At 43.4% G+C, this 24,902-nt stretch overlaps 1 protein-coding gene across 3 annotated transcripts in view; it reads right to left on the reverse strand.

Annotated features, from left to right (window-relative positions):
* Positions 1-3,724: 3,724 nt before the first annotated feature.
* Positions 3,725-24,902, reverse strand: part of XPO7 (exportin 7) — an 86,763-nt gene continuing 65,585 nt past the window's right edge. For 2 of the 3 annotated variants that reach the window (XM_027598053.2, XM_027598051.2), the window contains 17 exons: positions 23,910-24,103; positions 23,346-23,451; positions 20,896-21,031; positions 20,315-20,388; positions 19,076-19,156; positions 18,076-18,139; positions 17,558-17,666; positions 16,506-16,612; positions 14,133-14,221; positions 13,323-13,430; positions 11,035-11,117; positions 10,608-10,822; positions 9,989-10,127; positions 8,023-8,183; positions 7,420-7,518; positions 6,412-6,539; positions 3,734-5,360 (listed from right to left, as the gene is read on the reverse strand). In XM_027598053.2, the coding sequence (XP_027453854.1) occupies positions 5,267-5,360; positions 6,412-6,539; positions 7,420-7,518; positions 8,023-8,183; positions 9,989-10,127; positions 10,608-10,822; positions 11,035-11,117; positions 13,323-13,430; positions 14,133-14,221; positions 16,506-16,612; positions 17,558-17,666; positions 18,076-18,139; positions 19,076-19,156; positions 20,315-20,388; positions 20,896-21,031; positions 23,346-23,451; positions 23,910-24,103 (1,987 nt within the window). In that variant the 3' untranslated portion in view covers positions 3,734-5,266. Of the gene's footprint in view, positions 5,361-6,411; positions 6,540-7,419; positions 7,519-8,022; positions 8,184-9,988; positions 10,128-10,607; positions 10,823-11,034; positions 11,118-13,322; positions 13,431-14,132; positions 14,222-16,505; positions 16,613-17,557; positions 17,667-18,075; positions 18,140-19,075; positions 19,157-20,314; positions 20,389-20,895; positions 21,032-23,345; positions 23,452-23,909; positions 24,104-24,902 lie in introns of all 3 variants that reach the window. The other variant, XM_027598052.1, reaches the window with a different exon arrangement.

A 24,902-nucleotide genomic window follows, 5' to 3' on the forward strand; every position in this document is an offset into this window, starting at 1 on the left:
CTCTAAAAGGGTAGATGGGCAAAGGGCATGGAAATTTAGACTGAGAAGCGACGGTTGTGCAGACGGGGGAAAGACACGAGGTAGGATGTGGAGGCAGAGATGGCAGTGGCAGATGTCTAGTTGAATGGAAGGACTCTGCTGCGTTTGTAGTCTGGTTGGCAAAGTCGGTAACTTGATTTGCTTTGTGGCACCTGTCCCAGACTGCCAGGTGTTAAAGGGTGGGGCATGGGCTTTCTGATAAATAAAAACGATAATGGTCTGCTATACTCTTAAAAGTGGTTTCATTTTCATTGATTTTCCAGTTGAGTTAGTTCAGCTTCTAGAGTTTGCTTTACTTTCATTGCACAGTATAATCAGTCTTTACGGGCGCCTGGGTGGCTCAGTTGGTTAAGCGACTGCCTTCGGCTGGGCTCATAATCCTGGAGTCCCGGGACCGAGTCCCGCATCTGGCTCCCTGCTCAGTGGGAGTCTGCTTCTCCCTCTGACCCTACCCCCTCTCGTGCTCTCTCTCTCTCTATTCTCTCTCTCAAATAAATAAATAAAATCTTTAAAAAAAAGAATCAGTCTTTAAGAGCTGAGGAGAGCTTGGGTTTTCTGGTTTCAAGAATACTGGTCTTAAATTCGCCCACCCTTTTACTAGATCAGACTGTACAGTGGCCCCTCTGAGCTTCAGATAAGGAGTCAATTAGTTTTTTCCCCTGAGTTTGGTTGTCCTCCAAACCTTGAATTCAGACATGCCTGGACTTAATTTGTTACCCGGTAGCAAGGGTTAGGAGATTCCCCACGGGTCTCTCTTCAGTCGTTTGTAACTGATAATGGAGTGGTTTGGCCCATTAGGTGATGCTGTATGCTTAAGTCTATTATGAAATCTGTCTTCATGATTATCAGTTAAAAATATAATTGTGTATGGTGCTTTGTGTAAGTGTGTTACGTACTGTTCACTGTTTTGGAGTCAGTTTGTACTGTTGAGGGATTTTTATGCCGAAGAGTGGAAATGAATTTGCCTTGCCAATGTTTTTTGCTTTTGAGTTTCCTTTTCTGTTGCTGACCATCAAAAAGGCATTTGTCCTGAAGTGGATGCTAAGTATTTGATGAATGAACAGACAGCAGCAGTCAGGCTGCCCTGAAAACCATAAGGGTTTTCTGGGGAAGGGGGATAATAGTCTAAGCTTGATCCCATCCTCCATTCTGCTCATATGATGTCCCACTGTCTGGCAGCTGATATGTTTAGTTGACCCACTGCTCCTGAAATACACCAAAGTGGCTGACCAGTGAATTCCAGGGTATCTAAAAAACACAAAATAAGATATAATAGACCTGGGAGAAAAGCTACAAGAGGCAAGAATTCTAAGACATTACCTAGCACTTAATTGGCAGTTGTAATTATGGTTGGTATGTACATTTTTGTCCTTTCAAGTTTATTTTTTGAAATATCTAAAGTAGGACTTTAAAAGTTACAACCATTTACATTTTTCAAGGCCTTATTATCAGACTTAAGGCTTTTGCAGGTTCCCTGTAATTATCTTTGCTTTCCTTTTTTGCTTTGGCACTTTGGCGGCAGCATTAGAAGGCAACTTAGGTGTGTTTGTAGATCTAGCCAAAAATCTTGGGTGGGGGGAAGGGGCTGGCTGGTGGCAAATAGGATACAGAGAGGTGCTTTGGCTCTCTACACTCAATTCCTCTTACCTCATGACCATGAATATTTTTGAAAGGTGGTCTGTGTCTGCACCTGGTTGAAATTTCATAAGGTGCTAGAACATTTTTCCACTTGGGTGGAAAAAAAAACACAAGTTCTTAAGAAAAGTTCATGTTTGCAGAATATAAAACTCTTATTTCTTAGTAGGTTGTCTCTTGTCATTAGAAAATTAACAATTGGGTGAAAGTCATTACTTCTTAAAATCTAAAAATGCAAAAATTTGACCCTTGGCCAAATTCTTCCTCTGATTTATACTTTAGTGGGAATAAATAACCCTTATTTGGGCAGAGTCAACCAAAAAACACGTACATCCATAATACAATTTAGTAATCTGCCACAAAGACTTAAGGTGTTTTGTCAACATAAGGTACAGCCTGTGTCAGGAAACACTGTCTAAAGACACTTGACTTGATAACCATAGTGCCCAGGATAGCCTAGACACTAATAAACTCATGTGTTAACTGAATAAAACCTCCACCTGACTTCTTGGGGGAAACCCAATGTTTAAAGATAACTGGTTTTTTAAAGGATGGATCATGTTACATTGCTGATAATTTGACCAGAAAAAATTTTCCTACTTGGCTGTTTTTTGGGTGCCCCCTCTTTTAACTGCCAAGAAAGGAACACCTTCACTGTTTAAAAAGTTTGATGTGGTTGTGGAAGATTTTACTATGGTGGTTTGTCATGACTGGACTGCACTTAGGGTTGCAATGAGGAGGACACCATCTATGATGAGTTTCTTGCCTCTGAAATTGTTTTTTGTGTAAGGGAAAGGAGGGGTCTGGTGTTTTGCTGATCAAGCAGCATCTCAAGATAGTTGAGGGGAGAGGGGGTTCTTCTTCCAGTACCCGTGAGAAAGTTGTTTATCTTATTTACTACAGAATTAGAATTCCAGGTCACTGGGGCATGTGACTGGAGTGCTTTGCCTATTAATGAAGCCTGACCATTTTCTACTTCTCTTAGGCTTAGAGACAGACTTGGCTAAGACAAATCAATTCTACTTGCCTTCTAGCCCTGAGAATACAAATTTTTGCCTTCAAAATAACTTAGGATCAAGATAATCCCCAGGACACTGAAACAGCAAAGAAAAGGTAGCAGGATATCTAGATAAGGTGGGCAAGAGAGGCATCTAGGGGCCCCTCGGTAGCTCAGTCCGTTGAGCGCTGACTCCTGGTTTTGGCTCAGGTTGTGATCTCATGCGAGTTCAGCAGGGAGTCTGCTGGAAGTTTCTCTCCCTCTGCCCCTCCCCCCACTTGTGCACACTCTAGAATAAATAAATCTTTTTTTTTTTTTTTTTTTTAGTAGCACTCTAGAGCCTGTGATTCACGGGATATGAATCTACATTAAGGCACAGACACAGAGACAATGTTCCCGGCAACTAAGTTCTCTCGTATCTATAGGTACTACAGGGCATGGGGCTGAGAAATAGTCCTCATTAGGGCTGGCCCATGAGGCCTGCAGAGTGGTACAGGGAGAGAACTTAACCTTGAGCTCGTCAGGGTCTCACGAGTGAAGCCCAGCCCTCGTAAGAGGGCAAAGGGGCGCTGGGTGGCTCAGTCATTTGAGCGTCCGACTCTTGATTTTGGCTCAGGTCATGATCTCACGGTCCTGGGATGGAGCCCCACGTCGCAATGCCTGCTCAGTGGGGAGTCTGCTTATCTCCCTCTCCTTCGGCCCCTCCCCCTGCTCACCTGTGTGCTCTCTCTTAAATAAATAAATCTTAAAAAAAAAAAAAGGAACATTAACAAAACTGGGCTTTCTGCAATTATTACTTCTCTGCTGGTTGCCATGTTATTACCTAGAAGAGGCAGCGTGGCTTCACCTTTCTATCTGTGGCCAGCAGCACTGTATATCTATCTGTATAGATGTGTCTCAACTAAAACAATCATATTTGTAAAAGAAATCGAGTCAGACTTAGTTGAATGAGAAGCTAATTTTACAAGGGTGAGAGGCACCTGTCATCCACTGGCTTTTATGAATGCGTGTTTCAAACATCTTTGTGTGTTTAGAGTGAGACATGTACCTGTAGACACACTAGACTTGATTGCAGAAGCCAGGTCAGTAGAAACCATTGAAGTTTATTGGCGGTCACAATGCTTACACTGTATGCAGCAAACACCCTTACAAGTCTATCCGCAACCTGATCACGCAAGAAAGGATTCACCACACAGTCGCCAGAGGAGAAGGAAAAAAAAAAATTAACAGGCTTGTTTTTGGGGGCAGAGGAGAGAAATAAAGGTAAAACCTAATTGATGATGAGTGTCCCATGGGCAAGAGCTGAACTAGAGATGCGTACAACTAGCGGCAGCAATTGTGGAAAAAGTACAAGGCAAATAGCTTTCTCCATTAATTTTCTTCTGTAGGTTAATTTTTTTAATATTCAAAACATTTATTATGGTTTTCATTTTATAAAAATGTATATTTTTAAAGGGGTGGGAGACTGTTAAATACTTCATGCTAGGCAGACCTTGTTATTAAGAACCCCTCCACTGTAGTAACTTCCTCCAGTTCATACATTCACGAGTGCAGGGTACATATATAAATATCCACGCGCATACATCCACACACACTGCCTCAAGGGCTGGGGAAGACTCAGAGTTATTGGCCACGCACCTGGGCCTCTGGTGGACTCATCCAAGTCGCTCACCAGGAGAGCAGCTGGCTCAATTCCTTCTCTCTGGTCTCTACCTTTACAGAGACCAAGAACCCTAAATCATAGAGTTACATCTGACTTGTAAAAGCAAGAGGCATCTGTCTGAGGATGAGGATAAGCAAAGTGGGCAAAAGGATGAAGCTAGAACACCAAACACTTTTAGCTGCAGTTGTCTGTCACTGCAAGAGGCCGAGGGACCTAGGGCAGCATCTATGGTTGAAGGGGAAGGATGGTGCTCCACATGGCTTAGAGTTCCTAATAACAAGGGTAATACAGTAACAGGAAGTGATAATTTTGGGGGCAAGGAAAGGGCAATAAGAAAAAATATACATTTGGAATTTTTACTTTTTTTTTTTTTTGCCTCTCTACACTGTGTCACTAAATATATCTCTGCACGTTCACACATCCTCGTCCAGTAAAGCTTCAGGCCACCAGAATACACATTTTTTTCCTCACTCGCATACACAACCCCTCACATCAGCATTGGTGCACTAGACTCTGTAAAAATTTTTCAGTCACACTTTTTGTTTTTAAACTTGAGTCAATATAAACCTTGTTCAAAATGTTATGAAAAAATGTACATGTTTATACAAGGCAGGTTGTGGCAGGACACTGGGGGTTCCCCCCCCACCCCCTGGGGTGGCCCCAGGAGGAGGGGCTGGAGTCTCACACATTTGTGTCTCTATCTCCTCCCACCACCCTTCCCACCCAACCCCCCAGGAACCAGCAGCGCCCTGCCCCCTAGTGAGTGCACTCACACCCCTATTCCCTGGGGAAGTAGCCAGGTGACTTTGCCATTTTCCCCACACCCCTGGAGGAAGGAGCCAGGGTCAGCCAGGCCCTCTCCCTTGTAATTGTTTGCCCCTCTGGGCCAGACCAAAGGGCGCTGCTCTGTACAGGTAGAGTCCAAGGAGGTGTCAGCTCATCATATCATTGCTATTCACGCCGTAAGTGGAATTCTTCATCGAGTCGTTGACTTCTCGACGGAATGCCGACAGGTTCTGGGTGAACCTGCAGAGGAGATACATGTAAGTTGGGGGAGGAGGGTGGAGGGGAAAGGTCTTGGACTAAAACATTTCTGGCAGAGAAGCGGCTACTGAGAGGCAGAATGTATGCATCTGTTTCTAAGGTCAGTTAACATCAGTCTTCAGACCTTAAGGGAAAGCTGGGCTAGTTTTGCAACCCTTTCAATCTTGACAGCCTTGCGGCAGACCTTGAGATCTGGTCAAATCTGGGGCGTTGAGGGCCACCTTGGGCTCATGGCAGCACAAAAGGAATCTGACAGAGGTGGGAAGTAACCCTCCCAAAGTGAAGGCATGAAGAGAATGAGGCTGTCTCACTCAATGCTTAATGCTGGAGACCTGTGCTAAGGCACTGTGCTGTCCAGTATGGTAGCCACTCGCCACATAGGGCTACTGAGCACTTGAAGTGTGCCCAGTTCAAATGAAGAACTGAAGCAAATTAGATGAAAGTTAAAATTCAGTTCCCTGATTGTACCTTAATTAATTTTAAGTTAAAATACCATTTTTCAAATTAATTAAAAAAAATAAAACTTAAGCATTAATTCAGAAAAGCCTGATGTTCAATTGACAACCAGACAACTTCTAAGTATGTCTGGTATACCTGAATATGGGAATCTACTTTGTCAACTGTAAATTTTATGAAATCTTAATACAAATCAAGTAATTCAAATGAATATTTAGCATCTGACTTGAGATGCCTGCTAAGTGTACAATACACAGGATCTTGAAGACTTAGTACAATAAAAAGAATGTTAAATTTAACATTAAATTTAAAATTAAAATTCTCAGTTTTTAAATATGGATTACACATTGACATGATAATCTGCATATGTTAAATGTATTAAAAGGAATTTTGTCTGTTTCTTTTTACCTTTTTTTTAATGTGGCTACTAAAAAGTTCAAAGTTACGTATGTGGCCTGCTTTTCTACTGAACAGCACTGCTTTAAGATGGTCTCTAAAAGACTCTTTAAGGAGTCTCCCCTGTTTCGATGACTTGAGAAACTGCCTAGGACTTCTCTGTAGGGCCCCCTACACTCACCTGTCTCTGTTTTTCGTAAGAAGATTTCGCTCGATGCCTTCCATCAGGTTTTCGAAACACAGATGCATAGCCTGCTGCTTCTCTGGTGGCTGGCTGTTCACGATACTGTTCCTTAGGTCAGAAAAATACTGTGGGGCAAGGAGTGAGACAGGGTAAGGAGAGGAGATAGGGATTAGCCCTCCCTCATCTGCAAGGTTGAAGGGATGTTCTCCAAAACACAGAATTATCTACCAAAATGGGGTACCTTTTTTGATTCAAGTAAGTATTTGCTCCAAGATAATGCATCTTTATCTTACTTAAAAATCAAAGAGTTTTAAATGTGTAAACACTCTAAGGGTCATCTGATCCAGGTTCTATTTTTTTTTTTTAAAGATTTTATTTATTTATTCATGAGAGAGAGAGAGAGAGAGAGAGAGAGAGAGGCAGAGGGAGAAGCAGGCTCCCAAGGAGCAGGGAGCCCGATGCGGGACTCGATCCCAGGACCCTGGGATCATGACCTGGGCCGAAGGCAGACGCTTAACCATCTGAGCCACCCAGGCGCCCCCAGGTTCTATTTTTTTTAAAGGATTTTAAGTAATCTCTATACCCAGTGTGGGGCTTGAACCCACAACCCCGAGATCAAGAGTCACTTGCTCTACCAGCTGAGCCAGCCAGGTACCCCTGATCCAGGTTCTTTTATAGGACTCTCTAGACTTCCTTATGTTTGTTCATGGTGGAGCTGGACCTAGAATTTAGGTCATCGGTGGTCTGCTCTCCAGGTATATTCTCTCCCAGTAATACTTCCTCATCCTTTGTCTGAATTGCCACACATGCTGACTTCTAACAGTTCAGTGATAATGTGCTGTTCAAAGCATGAAGAGTACATGCTCAGAAAATGAGCTGTTCTCCCTCGGCTTCACCATTGTGGGGTGTTCCTATAACCTTTCTCACAGTGCCCCGGAAAATGACAGCCAAACGTGTGTCTACCCGTGTTTCTGGCTCTGGGCACCAGGGAGATGGCTCTTTTACCTTTTCATTAAGTAGTATCAAGCCAAGTAGGGGCCGGGACATTGACCACTGGTTCCTACAGTCTTCAAAGATGATGATGTTCAGCACCGTTGACAGCATCTGGAAATGGAGCATCTGAGGCAGTGATCTAGTGTGTAGCTACCCAAGGCAAATCTTACTTCTGGAAAGATGCCTCATACAAATAAAGCGATGGCAAACATGGTTTGATCTGTGTGGTCAGTTACTTCCTTTTATCCCGTACTCTTGTGGCCACTCTGCAGATGCGAGTACAAGCCTTACAGCTGGCAACTGCTGACTCAGGCTCCGTTTATGGCAACGGGTGGCCACAGTCGTCGGTGTAGAAGGAGCACAGGTCCGAGGCATAGGGGCTGGTGTGATGCTCGGAAAAACAATTCAGAACCTGTTTTTCTTCCCAGATTTTTTAAATATCTGATGATTACTCAGCAAACTCAAGATCCACTGCAATTTTAAGGCATAAACTTCACTTCGGCAGCATGAGGCTGGTGAGATGCTAGCCTCCCCATTTTGCGTGGCCTCTCCTCTCTGAGAGGTTCTTCCACTGCCGGACACCCCACACTGCCTCCTAACGCTCACGTTCCTTACCTGCTGGATCATCTCTGGATGCTGCTGCATGATATGCAGAAAGCGGTCGCTCTCCTGGTTCAGGGGTGTCGTCCTCTTCTTGGTGCTCCGTGACAGTTGCTTAAAGAGGTATGTCACGATGTGGTCCAGGCAAGAGCAGCAGCCTGTGCATACCATGGTGTCTGGAAGAAAGAGGGAGGGGTGGATTAGAGCAGGGATATGGAGCTGCTGATGGAGATGTGGGCAGCCAAGGGGTTGCCCTTAGCTGAGATCCTGTAGAGGTAGAGGTACCCCAGCAGACTGGGACCTGTCCCCAGCTCAGTCAAGGCCTGTGTTTGGGTGCTTTCTGTTGACCTCTCACCCTCATCATATAGCAAGGCCCAATTTTAAGGTTGAAAGTGAGTGTATGGTAATAATGCTTATTATTATTATTACATATATTAATATATATATTAATTAATAATATCAACATTACCGCTCAATGTGCTGCAGATGCATGTCTTCTGCTTCATAAAAAATAACGAATACTTTACATACAGCAAGTACTTCTACTGTGCCAGATATTATGCTGAGGATTTTATAGGTATTATTTCTAATTTATCCTCTTGAAAACTCTGGGAAGTAGTTGTTCCATTTTAACAAATAAACCAAAGTTTGAAGAGGTTATGTGACTTGCCTCTAGATCACACTGCTAGTAACTGGACAAGCTGTGATGAGAATCCAAGAAGTCTGAGTTACTGGGGGGAGGTCATTAAACCCAGCTTCATACAGTCTATTGACATTTAGAGTCTGTTAGAGGTACCGTATTCTTTATCTATGAAGCATTTGCGGGGAGCGTGGCGGGCAAGGGTGGAGGGGGGAGCTGCAGACTCATCTACGCATTTTACAAAGGGGATGCTGCGGCACGGCTTGCGGACAGAGCTCTGACGAGGTGAGGCACAGGCCAGAGGACTAAGGGATGAACCCTTAAAAGAGTCAACCCTTCTGTTTCTGTTTATGCAGAGGTCCCTCGATTTTCAAGAAGCTATAAAATAGCCTTCCAGAGCAGGGTCGGAGTCCTAGGTATGGCTCTGCACCCTGCTGGAAGTAAATGCCTATCGAAGAAGGGGCATGGAGGTGTAACTCACCACAGCAGGCAATCCAAAAGTCATTCTATGTGCACTTGCAATATATCGTGATTATCTTACAGCTGACTTAATCTTCCTATTTGTTTTGCTCAGCCTAATATAAAAAAAATGTATTTTATTCTCTGAATACATGCGTACTTACTGAGACTGCTCAATGGTAGCCTAGGAACAAAAGGGCTGACAGGAGCCAGGTGGAGGAGGATGAAAACCCGTGGAGCTGTCTGCGTGAGTGCCTTCCACAGCCTCCGCTGTCCTCAGGTTAGAATCCGACACCCTGATGTGCATGAGGGCCCCTGCGTGGCCTCCGGCTTTGTCCCACCCACCTCTCTCAGGCTTCTCTGCACCAGTGTGCCAGGCATCTGGATTTCCTGACTCTCTCTTGCCTGCAGCTGCTGGTACTTGCTGTTCCTGCTGCTAGGAAGCCTCCCCACTAATCCGCTAACGCCTGTGCAGCTTTTTGGCCCATGGTTTTTTATCAGTGCTTTTGGCCAGCCTTGTCTGACCCCACTTCTCAACACCAGGAGTTTAGGTATTCTTCCCGCCAGCTCTCACAGCACTCCCTCCTCACCCCCACTGTGGTGCGGAAGTAGGTAAGTGCAGTAAATAGGCACTGGTCTACATGTCTGTTTCATCTACCGGACAAAAAGCTCCTAAAGGACAGGGACTGTGGTTATTAATAAGTATTGTACCCTTAGTCCCCAGCACAGTGCTTGGTCCTCAGGATAGGGTCGATAAGTATTTCTGGATGAGAATGTATCCATGAGTCATACATATACCCCAAAGCAGTAACCCTTTCAGATACCGGGGCAAAGTTCTCCCTTTCTGTTAAGTGGTAAAAACCAAACAATCCATGTGCTCACCAAGTGCAGTAAGTCCTTCAGAAATGGAAGAGAGAATATACATGATGACATGAGGTTCCAGGCTTGCAATAAAGTTCATGTGGTCCTGGGTCAGGACTTCCAGTAGTGAATAGTAAGACTGGCTGAGCTTGGGGTAGTCCTGTGGGAGAAGAGGACAGAAATCAACTTAGGCGTGGTGTACTTCAATAGGCAGGAAGCAAGACCTTTTTTTTTTTTTTTTTTAAGATTTATTTATTTATTTGAGAGAGAGAGCATAAGCGGGAGGGACAGAGGGGGAGGGAGAGAGAATCTCAAGCAGACTCCCCGCTGAGCACAGAGCCCAACGTGGGGCTCAATCTCATGACCCTGAGATCAGGGCCTGAGCTGAAACCAACGGCGGGACGCTCAACCGACTGCACCACCCAGGCGCCCCAACAGGGAGTAAGATCTTAAATGAAACAGCTCATTTCCCTTCAGATGGGAAGACAAAAGAGCTAGTTGGAGTTAGCTTATAGTTCTCCAGAAAAACATTCAATCACAGTGTCAGGCAAAATAACAAAAAACCCCAAACCCCAAAACCACCCAAAACACCTGAATATGATGAGGGGCTCGGATCCTGTCAACGAAGCTTAACACTTACCAGGAGGTCACTGTGGGGAATAGAGAGGAGCAGCTTGATGAAGGTCTGTAGAGCATTGTCCAGGGCATCATCTCCATAGAGACGGAAGACTCCAAAATTGACGTAGCTCCCACTGAGGGCTGCCTTCAGCATGGAGAAGCAGATGGAGATGCCCTTGAGCTTCAGTGCATAGACCTGATCCTTTGGGACCTCTCCTAGTGTCAGGATGCGATTGCCTGAGTAGACAGACATGTGATATATACATTTATTCAACCACATTATTACTGATAGTTTAGGTCACCAACTCAACCCTCCTATTCGAAAGGCCCTTGGTGCCAGGGGCCCTGTCATACTGTCCTGGCTGTTGCCAGGGCTAGTCTACACTGCATACAGTGTGGTGACTGAGCTGGAATTCACCCCTAAGGTTCTGCTCCTCTAAAACACGTACCATACATTGTTATCATCTTGCTGGTTTCTCTGAAGAGTAAGATGCCATTGGGGGAAGAGACATCGAATTGCAGTCGCTGAGATCTGAGCAGAGAACACAGAGGCAGAGAAAGTCAAAGGTATGCTGCTGGAAGACTGGGGAACTTCAGGCTCTCATCTGAGTACCCTGGGTGATTCTTTTTGCACTAAGATGTGCAGATTACCTATCCTAATGTAGAGTAACCAAGTTAAAGATATTTAACCAGTGACAGAGCTTCTATCTTGAAGACTAACACGCTAGACTCAAGTTCTGCTTCTCAAATTGAAAACACTGAAAAGAAACAAAAGTGAGGCAGCAGATGAAACTATTTTCTTAAAATTCTCCATTTTGATTGAAGTATGGCTTCTATGAGTCATTTCTTAGAAGGACTAAATCATGACCCTTCAGACATTAACCTATGTTTACCTTTATAGCTTTGGCGGCAACTAAGGGAGGGTACAAACGTTGTTACCACTTGATAAGAAGAAAAGAGGTGAAGGGACTGGGACCGCTACTAGAGAAAAGTAGGGGAGGCAAGCGTTTGAAACAACTTAAGTTCTGAGTTCCTGACTGTTCCCTGGACCAGAGCACCTCTTTGGTTTGCGCCACCTTTTGATGAGCTGCTAGTTGGTCTTTTTATTGACCCTGGTAGGTTAAAGCCTCAAACCCCCAAGGGTCCTTCTTGATTCTTCTTTCCTTCCCCCCACATTGGATCCATCAAGGTCTAGCTCTACAACATGCCCTGAATCTATCCACTTCCTGTCTGTTCTTCTGCTTCCACTCTTGCCCCTCTACAGTCCCCTTCTTCACATGGTAATGATGCCAACAAGGTCATTTTAATCCTGCGCTTCAAATAGTTCAGCAGCTTCCCACTGGCATGAGAATGTGCGTACCTTCCTCACTCCTGCTGGACTAAGTCACTACAGGGCTGGGCCTTGGCCTGCCTGCCTGAGCCCTCCCCTCCCACGGCCTCCCTCATTCACCAAACTCCAGCCAGTGGCGTTTTTCTGTCTGCAGTCCCAGTGAGCTCATCCCATCTTAGGACTTTTGCAGTTTTCACAGTTTAGAACACTCTTTCCCCTTATTTCTGCAGGGCTACCAGAATCTCTCTTGTCATTCAGATCCCAGCTTAAACATCACCTTCTCTGAGAGGTCGGTTCTCCCTCCTCTCCTTTAATTCCGTTTTAGTAACTTTTTTCTTCACAGCACTTACTACTATTTGAAATGATTTTCCATGCTTGTTTTACTGTTTGTTCTCCCAGAATGTAACATCTAAGAGGGGAAAGGTTTTGTCTGGCACAATGGCTAGGAAAGTGGCTGGCAAAGAGTGGATGCTCTCAAATATCTATTCTGGAAATGATTAACTCTTGACTGTGAGGCTCCCGGGAGGCTATCGGCTCTTTGAGTATTACCTACCCCTCACTGAAGTAGTTTTGAAAAATTAATTCTCTTAGGAGAGCCATGAGAGGCAGATACATGGACCCAAAATTCTAGTGAAGTCAAGGGGGTGGATTTTTCTTTTCCTCCATCCCTAAATTCTTGGGCAAATTTAAAATTTGGTATTTTGGAAGTCTGTCTTACTTTCTTCTTAAGTAAATCTTTACCCATCCAGCTGCAATTTGCTGAACAGACACCTTTCTTAAAACAGGGTATTCTAAGGCGTCTGGCATTACTCTCAATTGTCTCTCTGAAATGTGGTGGACATGACACCATTACTAAATGTTAACTTTTATATGTGGGCGGGAAAGTCAGAATACTTTCTTGCCAGATTCACCTCTCGTAAGAATTGGTTATCTTTTTTTTTTTTTAAAGATTTTATTTATTTCTAACAGAGAGAGAGGGGGAGAGAGAGAGAGAGCACAAGCAGGGGGAGCTACAGGCAGACGGGGAAGCAGGCTCCTCGCTGAGCAAGGAGCCTGATGCAGGACTCGATCCCAGGACCCTGGGACCATGACCTGAGGAGTGAAAGGCAGATGCCTAACCGACTGAGCCACCCAGACGTCCCAAGAATGGGTTATCTTGAGACTCTTTCCAAAGTGACTTATTTCCTGCAAGCAGCTATGACTTTGTGTGGCTGGGACACCCTTCTTCCAAACAAACCAAAACATATATATACACATTAACTTTTAGAGACGTTTTTCAAATTCTGAAAGCAGTGAAATCTTATTATCTTCCACAATCTGACCAAACACGAGGTAAAATCTCTTGTCCCAGAATTCTGTCATATAAAAGGGCAGTTATGTCCTCTGAAAAATCTTCGTCTGGCTTACCTGTTATGAACTAACTCAGCCATCAGCTTGAGCACAGGAGTGGTACAAGCTGGATCATGGTACCAGAGCTCAATTGCCCGCTGGAGAATTGGCATGTAGGATGGATATCTGTACATGAAAAGCTAAGGAAGAATTCTAAATCCAGAAAGGTACAGAACTGACAGTAATCTCTCCGCACTGGCCAAGCACAAACTGTCAAATGAAAGTTCTCCAACTGCCTGTCTTCTGCTTGCTAATCTTGCAGTCTATTAACCCGAAGGTGCTAAGGTGACTGTGTGCTCCTGGAATTGTAATAAGCATACAATAATGCACTGTCATTTACATAATGACTTTGTTCTGAAGAGAATAATGTATCTCGTTGTTAATTTATCTTCTTTTCCCTTCTGTGACATGATAGGAAATAAGCTATTTCTGTTATATATAACTATTGGAGAAACAGAGGCACTCAGCTTTGAAAGGATTTGTTCAAGGTTATGAATTCAACAAGGTTAGACTTTCTCATTCCTAGGAAAGTTGTCTTTTTTTAGTAGATTGAAACGTCTCCTTTTTCTGACTGTAGCAAACTTCACGTGCAGCATTTCCAACGACTGTCTTCATTTCCCCGTCTCTCTGACCTGAGCAGGCAGCCCTCTGCCATTACGCCACCGTGGAACGGCAGCTTACAAGACACAGGGCAGGTCTTTGGGCACAACTCCTCGCCTTCGTTGCCTCCCTAATCCTCCCCCTCCCCCTTCCCTGATGCCTCCACCGCCCATCCACACTCCGGTTAAGGCTTTCAGTGGCAAGCCTTCCTGGTCTGTATTAGGATACATCCACTCAAACAGCATCATGAAGCTGGTCTTGGCATTGAAGGCGAAAGCTATCCCTCTCAGGTCTCTTACGAGGCCAACCAGAGTTCGCTGTAGTAGAAGGCAAAAATATATTAAAATAGAAGAAAAACCAAACGTATAACTACTTGACGGGGTGTCACAAATTCTTCCATCATTCAACAAATATTCCTTCCCAAATATTCTGAACTGATCTCTTCCATACTAGGATGGAATCTTTTTCACTTGGATAATTAGTTTTGGAAGCTTGTTATATACTAAGAAAAAGCAATGATTCCTGGTCCATCACAGCAAAACAAGAGGTTGATAAAGTTTTAAGACACTATGTAAAAAGCAGAAAAGCAAAAAAGCTTGATTCAAGAAGAGTTAGAAAAAAAAAAGGCCAAAAACATTTACACAAGAGGCAGAAGGACTATATATCCTAAAGGTCCAGTACCACAACTAATTACAAAGGCACCAGTGCCGCAGGAAATCAAATGCAGACCCTGCTGGGAGGAAGACACAGAAGCCTACAGGTTACCTGCCCCTCTGGCTGGGGTGCCTGGAAAAAAGACTGATGTGTCAAATTTTGGAGCTATGAAGTTATGCTTTTATAGAAGAGATCGCAGCCTAAGAGGTCAGATACCATGCCCAGAGTCACGCTTCTAAGTGGCCAGAGGGCCAGGCTTAAGACTCATACCATCAAGACTCCAAATCCACTGCGTTTTCTCAGTAGAACTTTTACTTGTCCTACAGGCCTTGAACAGCAATAAGACTGCTTTGAAAAGCTAACAGTCATCAACACGCTCAAGGACATGGCACATCTGGGTGTCCTGATTCATTTGTCAGAAATGATTGCACTTCTGCTAACATAACAGCCTGCTTTAAGCAAAGTTCTATTCCTAAATTGATACATAAGCTGTTTCCAAGTCTAAGACATGGTCACTCTAAAAGACTTATTACATGAAGTGTAACAAAGACATGGATCATGCTTGTAGTTCATGGCCAAAATGTTCTTTTCATTAATTGTACTTGCTTTGTATGGAACTAAAGTGATGAAAAGGGTGGCTATTCGCTGATCTCCCTCAGTTATCCTTGGTATTGGCTGGTACTCTAGCTCAAGTTACTGCCATGCTCCACACTAACCTCAGCTTTGAATGGTATCTATCTCAAGACCCTGGTATAAAGAGGAGAGAGAGCGCTAGACAAAGTAGTGTTGCTCTCTGACTTCTCTGATGATTTGGAGACAGAAAACTAAGAGGCTTTCTAATGATGAAAACAGAATTTTAGGATATTAGGTAAAGCCTGGCATTTTGGGGGCAATACTCCTGGTATTTGGTGATTGTAATTCAGCTTCAGTGTCATTATAACACTGCAAAAAAGTCCTACAAATATTAATAGCCTAGTGTCTTCTGGTTTTGGTGCAGAGACCTATAGATAAGGAAAGCCGGTGTGTGTGCAGATGAAGAGAGCAAAAATCAAGAAATGATAATTCTGAGAGCCAGAAATCAGTAACTAAAAGTAACTTTAAAATTCCATATATATGGAAATTCACAAAGCCTTCTAAATGACTCCTGTCAAAGAAGGAATCTTAATGGAAATCAGATAATACAAAAAACTGAATGATAATGAAAACGTTACATATAAAAACTATAGACTCTGGAGACTTAGAGCATTAATAATGTTAATATACTTAATGCTATGCAACTGTACATCTAAAGATGGTCAAGCTGGTAAATTTTACGTGTTTTTTTTTTACAATTAAAAACAAAACAAAACAAAACACCCAAAACCAATGTGTGGAATAATATACCTAGAGGGACATTTATGGTTTTAAATGATTACATTAGGAAAGGAGGGCGGAAAAGAAGTTAGGACAATGGAGAAACCCCAAGGAAAATATATGAAAATAAAGAGTAAAAACAGAATAGAAAGTACAGATAAAACAGTTTAAATAAGGAAAAAAAAACTTATTTTTATGAAGACTAATAAACACATCTCTGGCAGGACTGATCTAGATCAAAAGAGAGAAAACACTAATAAGCAGTATTAAAAATGAAAGGGGAACATAACTAAAGATACAACAGAGATTAAAAAGGTAATAGAAAAATATACAACTTTATGCTACCACATCTGAAAATGCAGACAAAAAATCCTAAGTGCTGCTTAAGAACACACTTCAGCATAAAAATAAGACTTTATAACTCTCTACTGGTTCTTCTATTTCAAAATCCCAGGAGTCCGAGAGATTAAATAAAAAGTGAAATCAATGGAAAATGTACGGAGGAGCGCTGTTTTCTGCAGTGCTGGCTAATCTAGTCTCTGTCAGGGGTTGCCGGAAAGCAGAAGCTGGTCAATCAGTGGGTGAAGGACTCACCTTTGCCTCTTGCTCGTTGAAACTGTTAGTGCTAAACATCTGGGCCACGGCCTCAAACGCTGCTGTGAGCGGCAGCATGAACTGCTCATACTGATCTTCATCCTCTCCTGTAAGGGAAACCACCCAGGCTGTGACTCCAATATAAAAAATTCCCAAAGCTGTGTGTGCAAGGAAAATAAGATGGTTTGAAAGGTGAGCAGACCCAAGGATAATTCAAGTGGGCCCCTTTATAATCCCCACGGGTATTAGTAGTAATTTCAGAATGAAATGTAAATAGATCATTTTTAAACTAGAAGAGGCAGAAATCATCCAGTCCAGGGACGTCCACATTTTTTTCTGACACCGAGCCACAATACCAGAGGTTCATATGTGTACAAGATACTATGTTTTTATTTACTTCTTAAGTGAGAGCTAACAGTCAGCTGAGAAAGGCCTGAGTCTGGTGTATGAGAACCTGATGAGACTCATACTTGAATCAGGTGCTTGTGGAGGCTCTCTTCACAATTTTCTTTTCACTAATCTTCCATAGAGCTAGAAGGTTTTGTAATGTTATGTAGTAGGATTAAACTTAAATAGCTCAAAATGAGGATGACAGCACTGAGTTGCAGTCATTAGTTGACCCAAAACTGCTAATATCACAACAGAGCTAGAAAGGTTCTTCAGCCCTGCGGGTTCACATGTGCTAGTGAAGTGGGGCATGGAAGGTTCTGTTGACGGTGGGTTGCGCCTTCATTTGGGGTGGAGGGGTTATCTGGCCAACAAGATGCATTTAGGACTCTCAATTCTCTTAACTTTCAGAGGAGAAATATGAATAGGTTTTAAAACCACTGCACATCAGATGAAACTTCTGGCACCATACTGTTCTTCTCTTCCAGTTACAGGGACCATGACAGCATGATGTGTTCTTGGCGAAATCAGACTGTTATTTCAGACAGTTCTCTTACTGTTGAAACAACAAGAAAGACCTCCCCAACATCCAGTTTTCTATGCTCAAGTAAGAATTTAGCACAGTGCCAGACTACTGCACGAGCCTCTAGGATTTATTGCAGTACCTAAATCCACCATGAGGAGACGCCCAAGTGCTGTGTAGAAGGTAGTCCGACACCGCATGTCTGTCAGATTGGACTGATTGTTAATACCCAGAAATGAAAAGTGCTCGCTCTAATGAAAAAAAGAAGACAAGTTAAAAAGATAAAGACATGGGTCACAGGCAGAAGGCAAGCCAGGAATTTCAGAATTACGGAGCCTTTTCAAGCTAATGACTATATCGTCTTAAAAGTACGAGGGGGATTAAAAAATTTTTTTTTGGATTATTGTTGTTGTCTACAACTAATTTATCTTCATATGAATAACAGTAGACAGCATCATCACAACTCAGATCATCTGGCTCCTGAAGAGCGGCTCAGATGCCAGTTAAGTGTGATCTGGCAGCATGAAGGGAGTCAGGGAGCAGTCTCTGGCTTGGGGGGCACTAAGGACCTCAATTGAAAACATCCCCTTTATATGGCTGAGGAAGTGTGTGTGTGGCTGGCTGGAGAGGAGAACCAGGAAGAGGTGCTAAATCACTCACCGTGTGATTGTTCAGCATGAACTGTACCGCACTAAGCTTCACTAGTTTCCTTACACTACTGTATGTGAAGACAAAGAAAGAAGGTCAAGGAAAGTGTGTACAAATGAGGAATCTCTAATGCAGAATGCAGCTTTCTGGAAAAAGTTAAGTACAGTTTCTTTCCTGACTATGAGTTCCATACTCAGATTATCTTATTTTCCTTAAACACTTGAAAATGACACCTGCCAAATGGAAAAAAGACGTGTTCTCTACTAAGCAGTATTTAACTGATCAATGACAGAATACCCATACAAACTCCTATCTGTAAGAGAAGAGATAAAACCCAGCAGTTTCCCCCAAGAATCATGAATATCCTAGGGTAGCTTTTCTCACTGGGGCTTCTAAGAGCTAATTAAGCCCTAAATCCCTGCCTGAGGCATCCATTGTGTGTGGTGAATTAAGTTCTCTCCTATGCATTTAGAATGGTACTAGCTATGTACAATCTTTGGGATAATTGAGAAAAAAGTCACTCATTTTTATAGGGTTTAGTCTGCTGCAGACCCCTGGTTGTGGAAGGCTGTCTCAGAGCAATTCAAACTTTATAGCAGACTTGGTCCAAGTCAAGTCAAGAGGGAGTACAGCTACTACTTTTACTGCAGAGCTTGTAATCAGGCTGCTTCTACCAAAAGGCTGACAGACAATCAAGATGGACTCTGTATCACTGAGGATGTAAAAATACTGGCTACAGAGTATATACTGATTGCACAGACCTGCGGGGCATTTCTGGATCTTAGATAACCAGGGATAAATCTGTAGAAACTGTTTGTGGGGTGGCTCATATTTGGAGTCTGCAATTATCCCTGGATTCTGTGTCGGTACTGCCTTTGGCTCCTAGGAGAACGGAGGATACTTGAGCACATATAAACTAAATGAAAGTGGAAACAGCAGGAGGCCATGATTTCTACGACCATGGCAAGCCACAGTTCCTGCTGTGCACAGAAGCTGACTTAGAAAAGGATATCCAATGGAGAGGTCATTGAGAAGCTGTAGTGTCTTGGAGGTGATCGGTTCACAGCGGCCCCAGTACTTCAGGTTGGTGATGCTGGAGGACAAAAAGAAAAAAAAAGCAGGAGACACTTTTGATTTGCCTGGTTTCCTTGAGGGCTGGGAGAAGAAGAAAATCATCCATCAAGAGTCACCACACATCTGCATCACCAATTCACAGACATCACAACCACAAAAAATGGGTATAAAATCTCCGTACTTACATTTGGTTGACTAGAAAAATTATCCTTCAGATAATCTTCACTACTTGGTTCCAAAGCTACACTGGCCCATACCCAGGCCCTTGGAATTCTGGGGCACTCCAGGGCTGATTTCTGCAGCAAGGGTAAGAGATTTCTGCGGCAGTGATAACATGCAGACGTATGCAATTCTGCACCTGCACCATCCACTGTCAGCTGCAGAATTCTAGTAGCCCTTGCTTCCGGGTTCTTGGCTGGCAGAGTCCTTTAGACCCCCTTTGTTTTTTGCATCTTAAATTATTAACCAGCTCATGGATACGAGTGTTTAGGATTGGGATGGCTGGAAGGGGGCAAAATGTCACTTTGCACACAGCCCTGGGTAAAATATTTGGCTCCTAGTGTGTGCTTTGAGATACTGAGCTCCTAAAAAGGGGAAAATGTGAACAAAGGGGCATAACTTAAAAAACAAAAACAAAAACAAAACAAACGAAAAAGGGCCAATTAGGAGCTCCAACTTTGAAGACAGTTCAAATAGCACTTGATTTTGCAGATTCAAGACTCTCAAAGGGTGTGGATGCTTCTTGAGAGGAAAAGCCTGTTTTAAAGTGGGGCTCTCCTCCTTGGCAGGGCACACCTAGTGGAAATCAGCACCAGAAAGTGAATGCCCACTCTGGGCATCCTTGGCAGCAGGGTGATTGGGTGAGAGGCTGAGAACCAATCACTGGGGCAGAGATGTCCATTTTGCTAATGCCATGACAGGGTTTCACCAGTGATTCCAGAAGCTAGAGATGAGATTCCACATGAACAAATTAAATCCTTGCCTGTACAAGCCTGGAATGCTCTGGGGCCGGGCCATATCTCTAAGCACAGCTTGTCACACACTCAAATGCACAATTTTCTGACGCAAACGATCAATGCTGGAATACCAAGGCACTGGCAGCATAATGCCAAGATCACATTTTACAGTTGCAACAGGATTGCAAGGGACTCTTGCTGATGGCAAGCCAAACACTTACATTTTTCCTATGAAGACGCTTAGGACCATAGTCTCATCATTCAAGCCCAGAACTTCTGAGAGTCGGCGGTACAGCTGGTGTTGTGTTAAGGGAAGAGAAAGTAATTAGAAAAAAATGGATTAGAAAAATCACATCCCAACACTGTTTTTGTCCTTATTCAGGGGTAAGATGTGGAAGAAAATGGACAAAAGTGTAGGGGAGGTCTTTCTTGAAGGGATAAGCGAGTTTCTAAGTATTACTTGATACTGGAGAGATGCTGAGCTATCTTATCAGTCCCCTTCAACGCTGAGATTACAAAGACTGTCAAAATGTTCTGCTGTTCTGAACATCAACTCATGTACAGAGACTGAGAATTGCCAATGTTGAGACCAACAGATGTTCTGACTGGCCATCTGTTAAGCCCGTGGAACATTACAGAAATGGACCCAATTCTTTAATAGAATCTCTCAAAATTCTACAGATGAAGAAGAGACATTTGGACCATCCTAATACTAAAATCTGTGTCTGAACTGCTATCAGATGTTTCTTAGTCAGCAATTCCATAAGTGAGAACCAAGTGGAGCCAATTGACATCCTGTTACCTTAGAGGATTTTTGCACCTGGTCCCCAATGTAGATCTTACGAAACTGTTCAAAAAAGCTCAGCATGGCCAATTCTAGCTTCTCATTACCGGCTTGAGCCAGGCGAGAATCTGTTAGGTTCATCAGCTGGAGCACCCTAGAGGAAGAAGAGCAATGATTCTCTCAACAGCAGGATATCCTGGTCACTCTAGAAAATCCAACCTACCCTCAAATAGTCCTATGTATCTCCTCTCCTTACCCATCCTATCTGAAAGGCATTCTCTGCAGGCTCTATGCTCTGCTGAGAGAACAGAATTCTCCATTTCTGCCCCACAGGAACCACAACTGAAGAATGAATATGAATGACTGGTTGGATGTTTAAAAGTTCCAGTCCACCAAGACTATAGACTGAGGCAGAACTAGTAATTGGCTTAAAAATAGTGGGAAAACAAAGCAAAACACTGGCACTGGGGTAATGGTCTTCCTTGAAACTTATGTGAGACCATAAGTAAAGCAATTTATTTTCTAAGTCCCAGTTCCTCATCTGAAAAATGACTGGACTAAGCCCATGGTTCTCAAAGTTTTTTCCCACAGAGCCATGAAGGGAATTGACACATGAAGGGCAATGTCCACAGGCAGGTAAAAGTTCCAGAGACCAAGAGCAGATATGCTACCCGTGACTTCATCCCTTTACCTCTTCCCTGCACCAACCCCCCTGCAAAAGAAAGCATACTGGAATGAAGGTGTGTAAATACTGAATGAATAAAATGTTATTACAAGTGAGTCATTTGTCATTCTGATGATGTGAGAACAGGTAAACGTATCATTTTGACATATCATGAGTGAATCAGACTTAGGCATGATGTTGTAATGCTCAGTGTGAGAACCAGGATACAAGACATTCTCTAAATTCAGGTCACACACACAGTATCACACCAGGCTGCTGAAATCAGAAAGCTTATTAGCTTTCATTCTTATCAAATCTTTGCTCAACTCTTCAAAAAATGCCAGTGTGACATGCCATGGAGACTTTTGTCAGGATTAAGGCACCTAAGAGCAGATGGACATCTGATAAGAGAAAAATGGGGATTTTCAGAATAAGAATTATGGATTGAAATGTCTAGGAACCAATCTATTCTAAGGCATCATGTTAAAATGTGTTTATCTCTAAGGAGAGCATCTGAAAAGTTCAGAACCCTTCAGGGTGGCAGTTCCCCAAGGTTGCAGTCTGTTTGCACACAATCCTGAAACATGACCTGCCCTTCTACTTGCATTCTGACAGGAGGGTGCAGTGGGTTGTCCAGGGGCTACTGGACCTGTGACACCATGACAGACTGGATGCAGATGCGGATAAGAGAATCCAGCTGACTTCTGGGCCAGACATTAAAACAAAGCCACTTTCCTCATTAACTTTTTTGAAAAATATTTAAAAAAGCATTACTTATGCTGACATGTAATGGGGCTTATTGTTATTATTAAGGGAATAAATTTAAAGTTTCTCACAACCCCGAGATCAAGAGTTGCATGCTCCACTGGCTGAACCAGCCAGGAGTCCCAGTTTTATTTTTTAATACAATAAATATTGATAGCTAGTCTTATAAACAGAAACTCTTTGAGATCCTCAATACTTTTTAAGAGGGTGAATGGTCCTGATGAAAAGGTTTGAGAACCTCTGTGGCAGAGTATTAAAAATCCCTGCCTTTTTATTTTATTTTTTAAACGATTTTATTTATTTGCGAGAGAGAGAGAGAGAACACAAGTCGGGGGAAAGGGCAGAGGGAGAGGGAGAAGCAGACTCCCACTGAGCAGGGAGCCTGATGCAGAGCTGGACCCCAGAACCCCAAGATCATGACCTGAGCTGAAGGCAGACGTCCAACCGAGCCACCCAGGGACCCCCAAAATCCTGCCTTTTTATTTCTATGTTAGGTGAATTTTTAGAAATCGTTAAATGTTCATTTACAGGTTTTTAGATAGATGGATGAGAATTACATAGATAGAAAATAATAACTTGAAATCCTCTAGGTGGAAAAGTGTATGTCAAGAGATTTGAAAGGCTGTAGAAATTCTTCAATTTCATATTTGAGGATATCTGAAGAACCATATTTTCCTCTTAGTCTTACTCTGCTATGGCAAAAGCAGTCTACATTTCATTAACTCTGAGATACTGTCCTTAAAACTAAAAGCTACTCCCTACTCTGGTTTTCCTAATTCCGTATCCATCATTTCCTTGCTGAATTACTCCAAGTGTTTTCTCAGTAAACACTGTAGGTAAAATTTTTGCTGTATTTATAAAATGTCTGAAGTTGGACCTGTAACAGTCCTTCATTTTCATGGGCAATCAGCTTCATGAGATTATATTCTATAAACAGGGAGGAAAGCAGCATAGAAGCATGCCAAGTTCCTATGATGTTGGGATCCAAACAGGTGGCGGTCAGAGCAGTGAAATGGAAAGCCTCTGTGAGAGCACCTACCGACAGACGAGCTCGCCATCCATAGCATCTTGCTCATCAGTGCTGGCAAAAGAAACCCGGCCACCGATCACTGCGCCGATGATGTAAACCAGCCACGTCAGCCTTCCTGCAACAGGAAGAAGACCTATTAGTGTCCCCTCCAGTGGTCATTTCATTGAAGAAATTTCCTCACAGTGAGGTGTGTTTCTTACTAGGAGCTTCTGTCATCTTAAGAACACTGTGGTAGAGCCATAAGGTCAACTCTTCTTACCAAGTATAGCTATCACCCTGCTCTGGTAAGGGTGATGCCAAGGGGGAAATTCATTAGATAACCAACGGTCCCCTATCAGACAAGGTCATGAGTTTTAGAGTCCAGTACTTTCTTGAAGTTAAACACATCCATGTAGACAGGATTTCAGTTACTCTTCCCTAGCCCCGTGGCATTTACTCATAATATTCTTTTGTGTAGATGGAGGCGATGGATGATGGAAGAGTCCTTTTAGGGGGCAGGTAGGAAAGAGAGGTGGCAGTGAGTGAAAGGGTGTGGACAGCCCCGCCTTTCAGGCCTCAGTACCGTCCACTAACCTTCCTGCACTGCGATATCCATCGGGCTGGCGCTGGCACTCTGCAGCAGCTCCTGATAGGACTGGGCAGACTGGTCAAACAACTGCACGAGGAGTGCGCATGTCTTCTCGTACTCACAACGCCCGATGGTGGACAGCTGGTCCAGCTGCTGCTGCACCAGGCCGGTATCCTCCAGAGGGTCTTCCAGGCCATCCCTGCTCCCAAGGGAGGAAGGAAGGCGCTCTCTTAAAATATGCCATTGACTTCCCCACCACAACAGCTCTCGTTCTGCATTTAGCCACCGTTTCCAATGGCAGAGGCCCACAGCCTAACACTACCTTTTGCCAAGAAAGGAATATAAGAAGTGGGAAAATGGGGGTCTTCACCCTAACGTCCGTCTTCTTTAGATACACTCTGTGAGTTGGGTGTCCAGCCTTCTAATCTGAATTCCTGCTCCCTTAACATTAGTCTGCCTCGACCCTCTCAGTCCTATGCTTCTCACCCCAGGAGCTCCTGGTTCTTAGTCTCTTGCCGTTCTTGACTCTAATAAGGTTTGGGACTACACATATCCCGTCCTTGTGTGGGGCCATGGTGGCCAGATTTGTTTTGGAATTCAGAGATCTTCAGATTTTAAAGAGGCAACGTGATGCTTCTACCACGTGATATGAACCCTCAATGAACTCTCTGGTAAATCAACTTCAATATTCCTGTAGCAAAATATATAACCATCAGGAATGATCATACAAAGCAGAAGTTTTTAAAAAGGCTCTAAATGGTTTCATATTAGCACATGTCAAATTTTGCCACCAAATGAGTTTTGATTCCAAACTTAAGAGAAAATTTAGTTTTCACTTCTTGCATTTCAGACTCGCAGATGAGGCACCACGGATCTATACCAGGTCCTACCTTATCTATCGGCTACTAGAGCTAGGGGTGTGTCATACTCTGAGCTCTTCGTCTATTGCTATATCACAGTGTGACAACCCAACAGCTGCACCACCACGACCATTACAA

Source organism: Zalophus californianus, chromosome 2 (assembly GCF_009762305.2).
Source record: "Zalophus californianus isolate mZalCal1 chromosome 2, mZalCal1.pri.v2, whole genome shotgun sequence".
NCBI classification, from domain to species: domain Eukaryota; kingdom Metazoa; phylum Chordata; class Mammalia; order Carnivora; family Otariidae; genus Zalophus; species Zalophus californianus.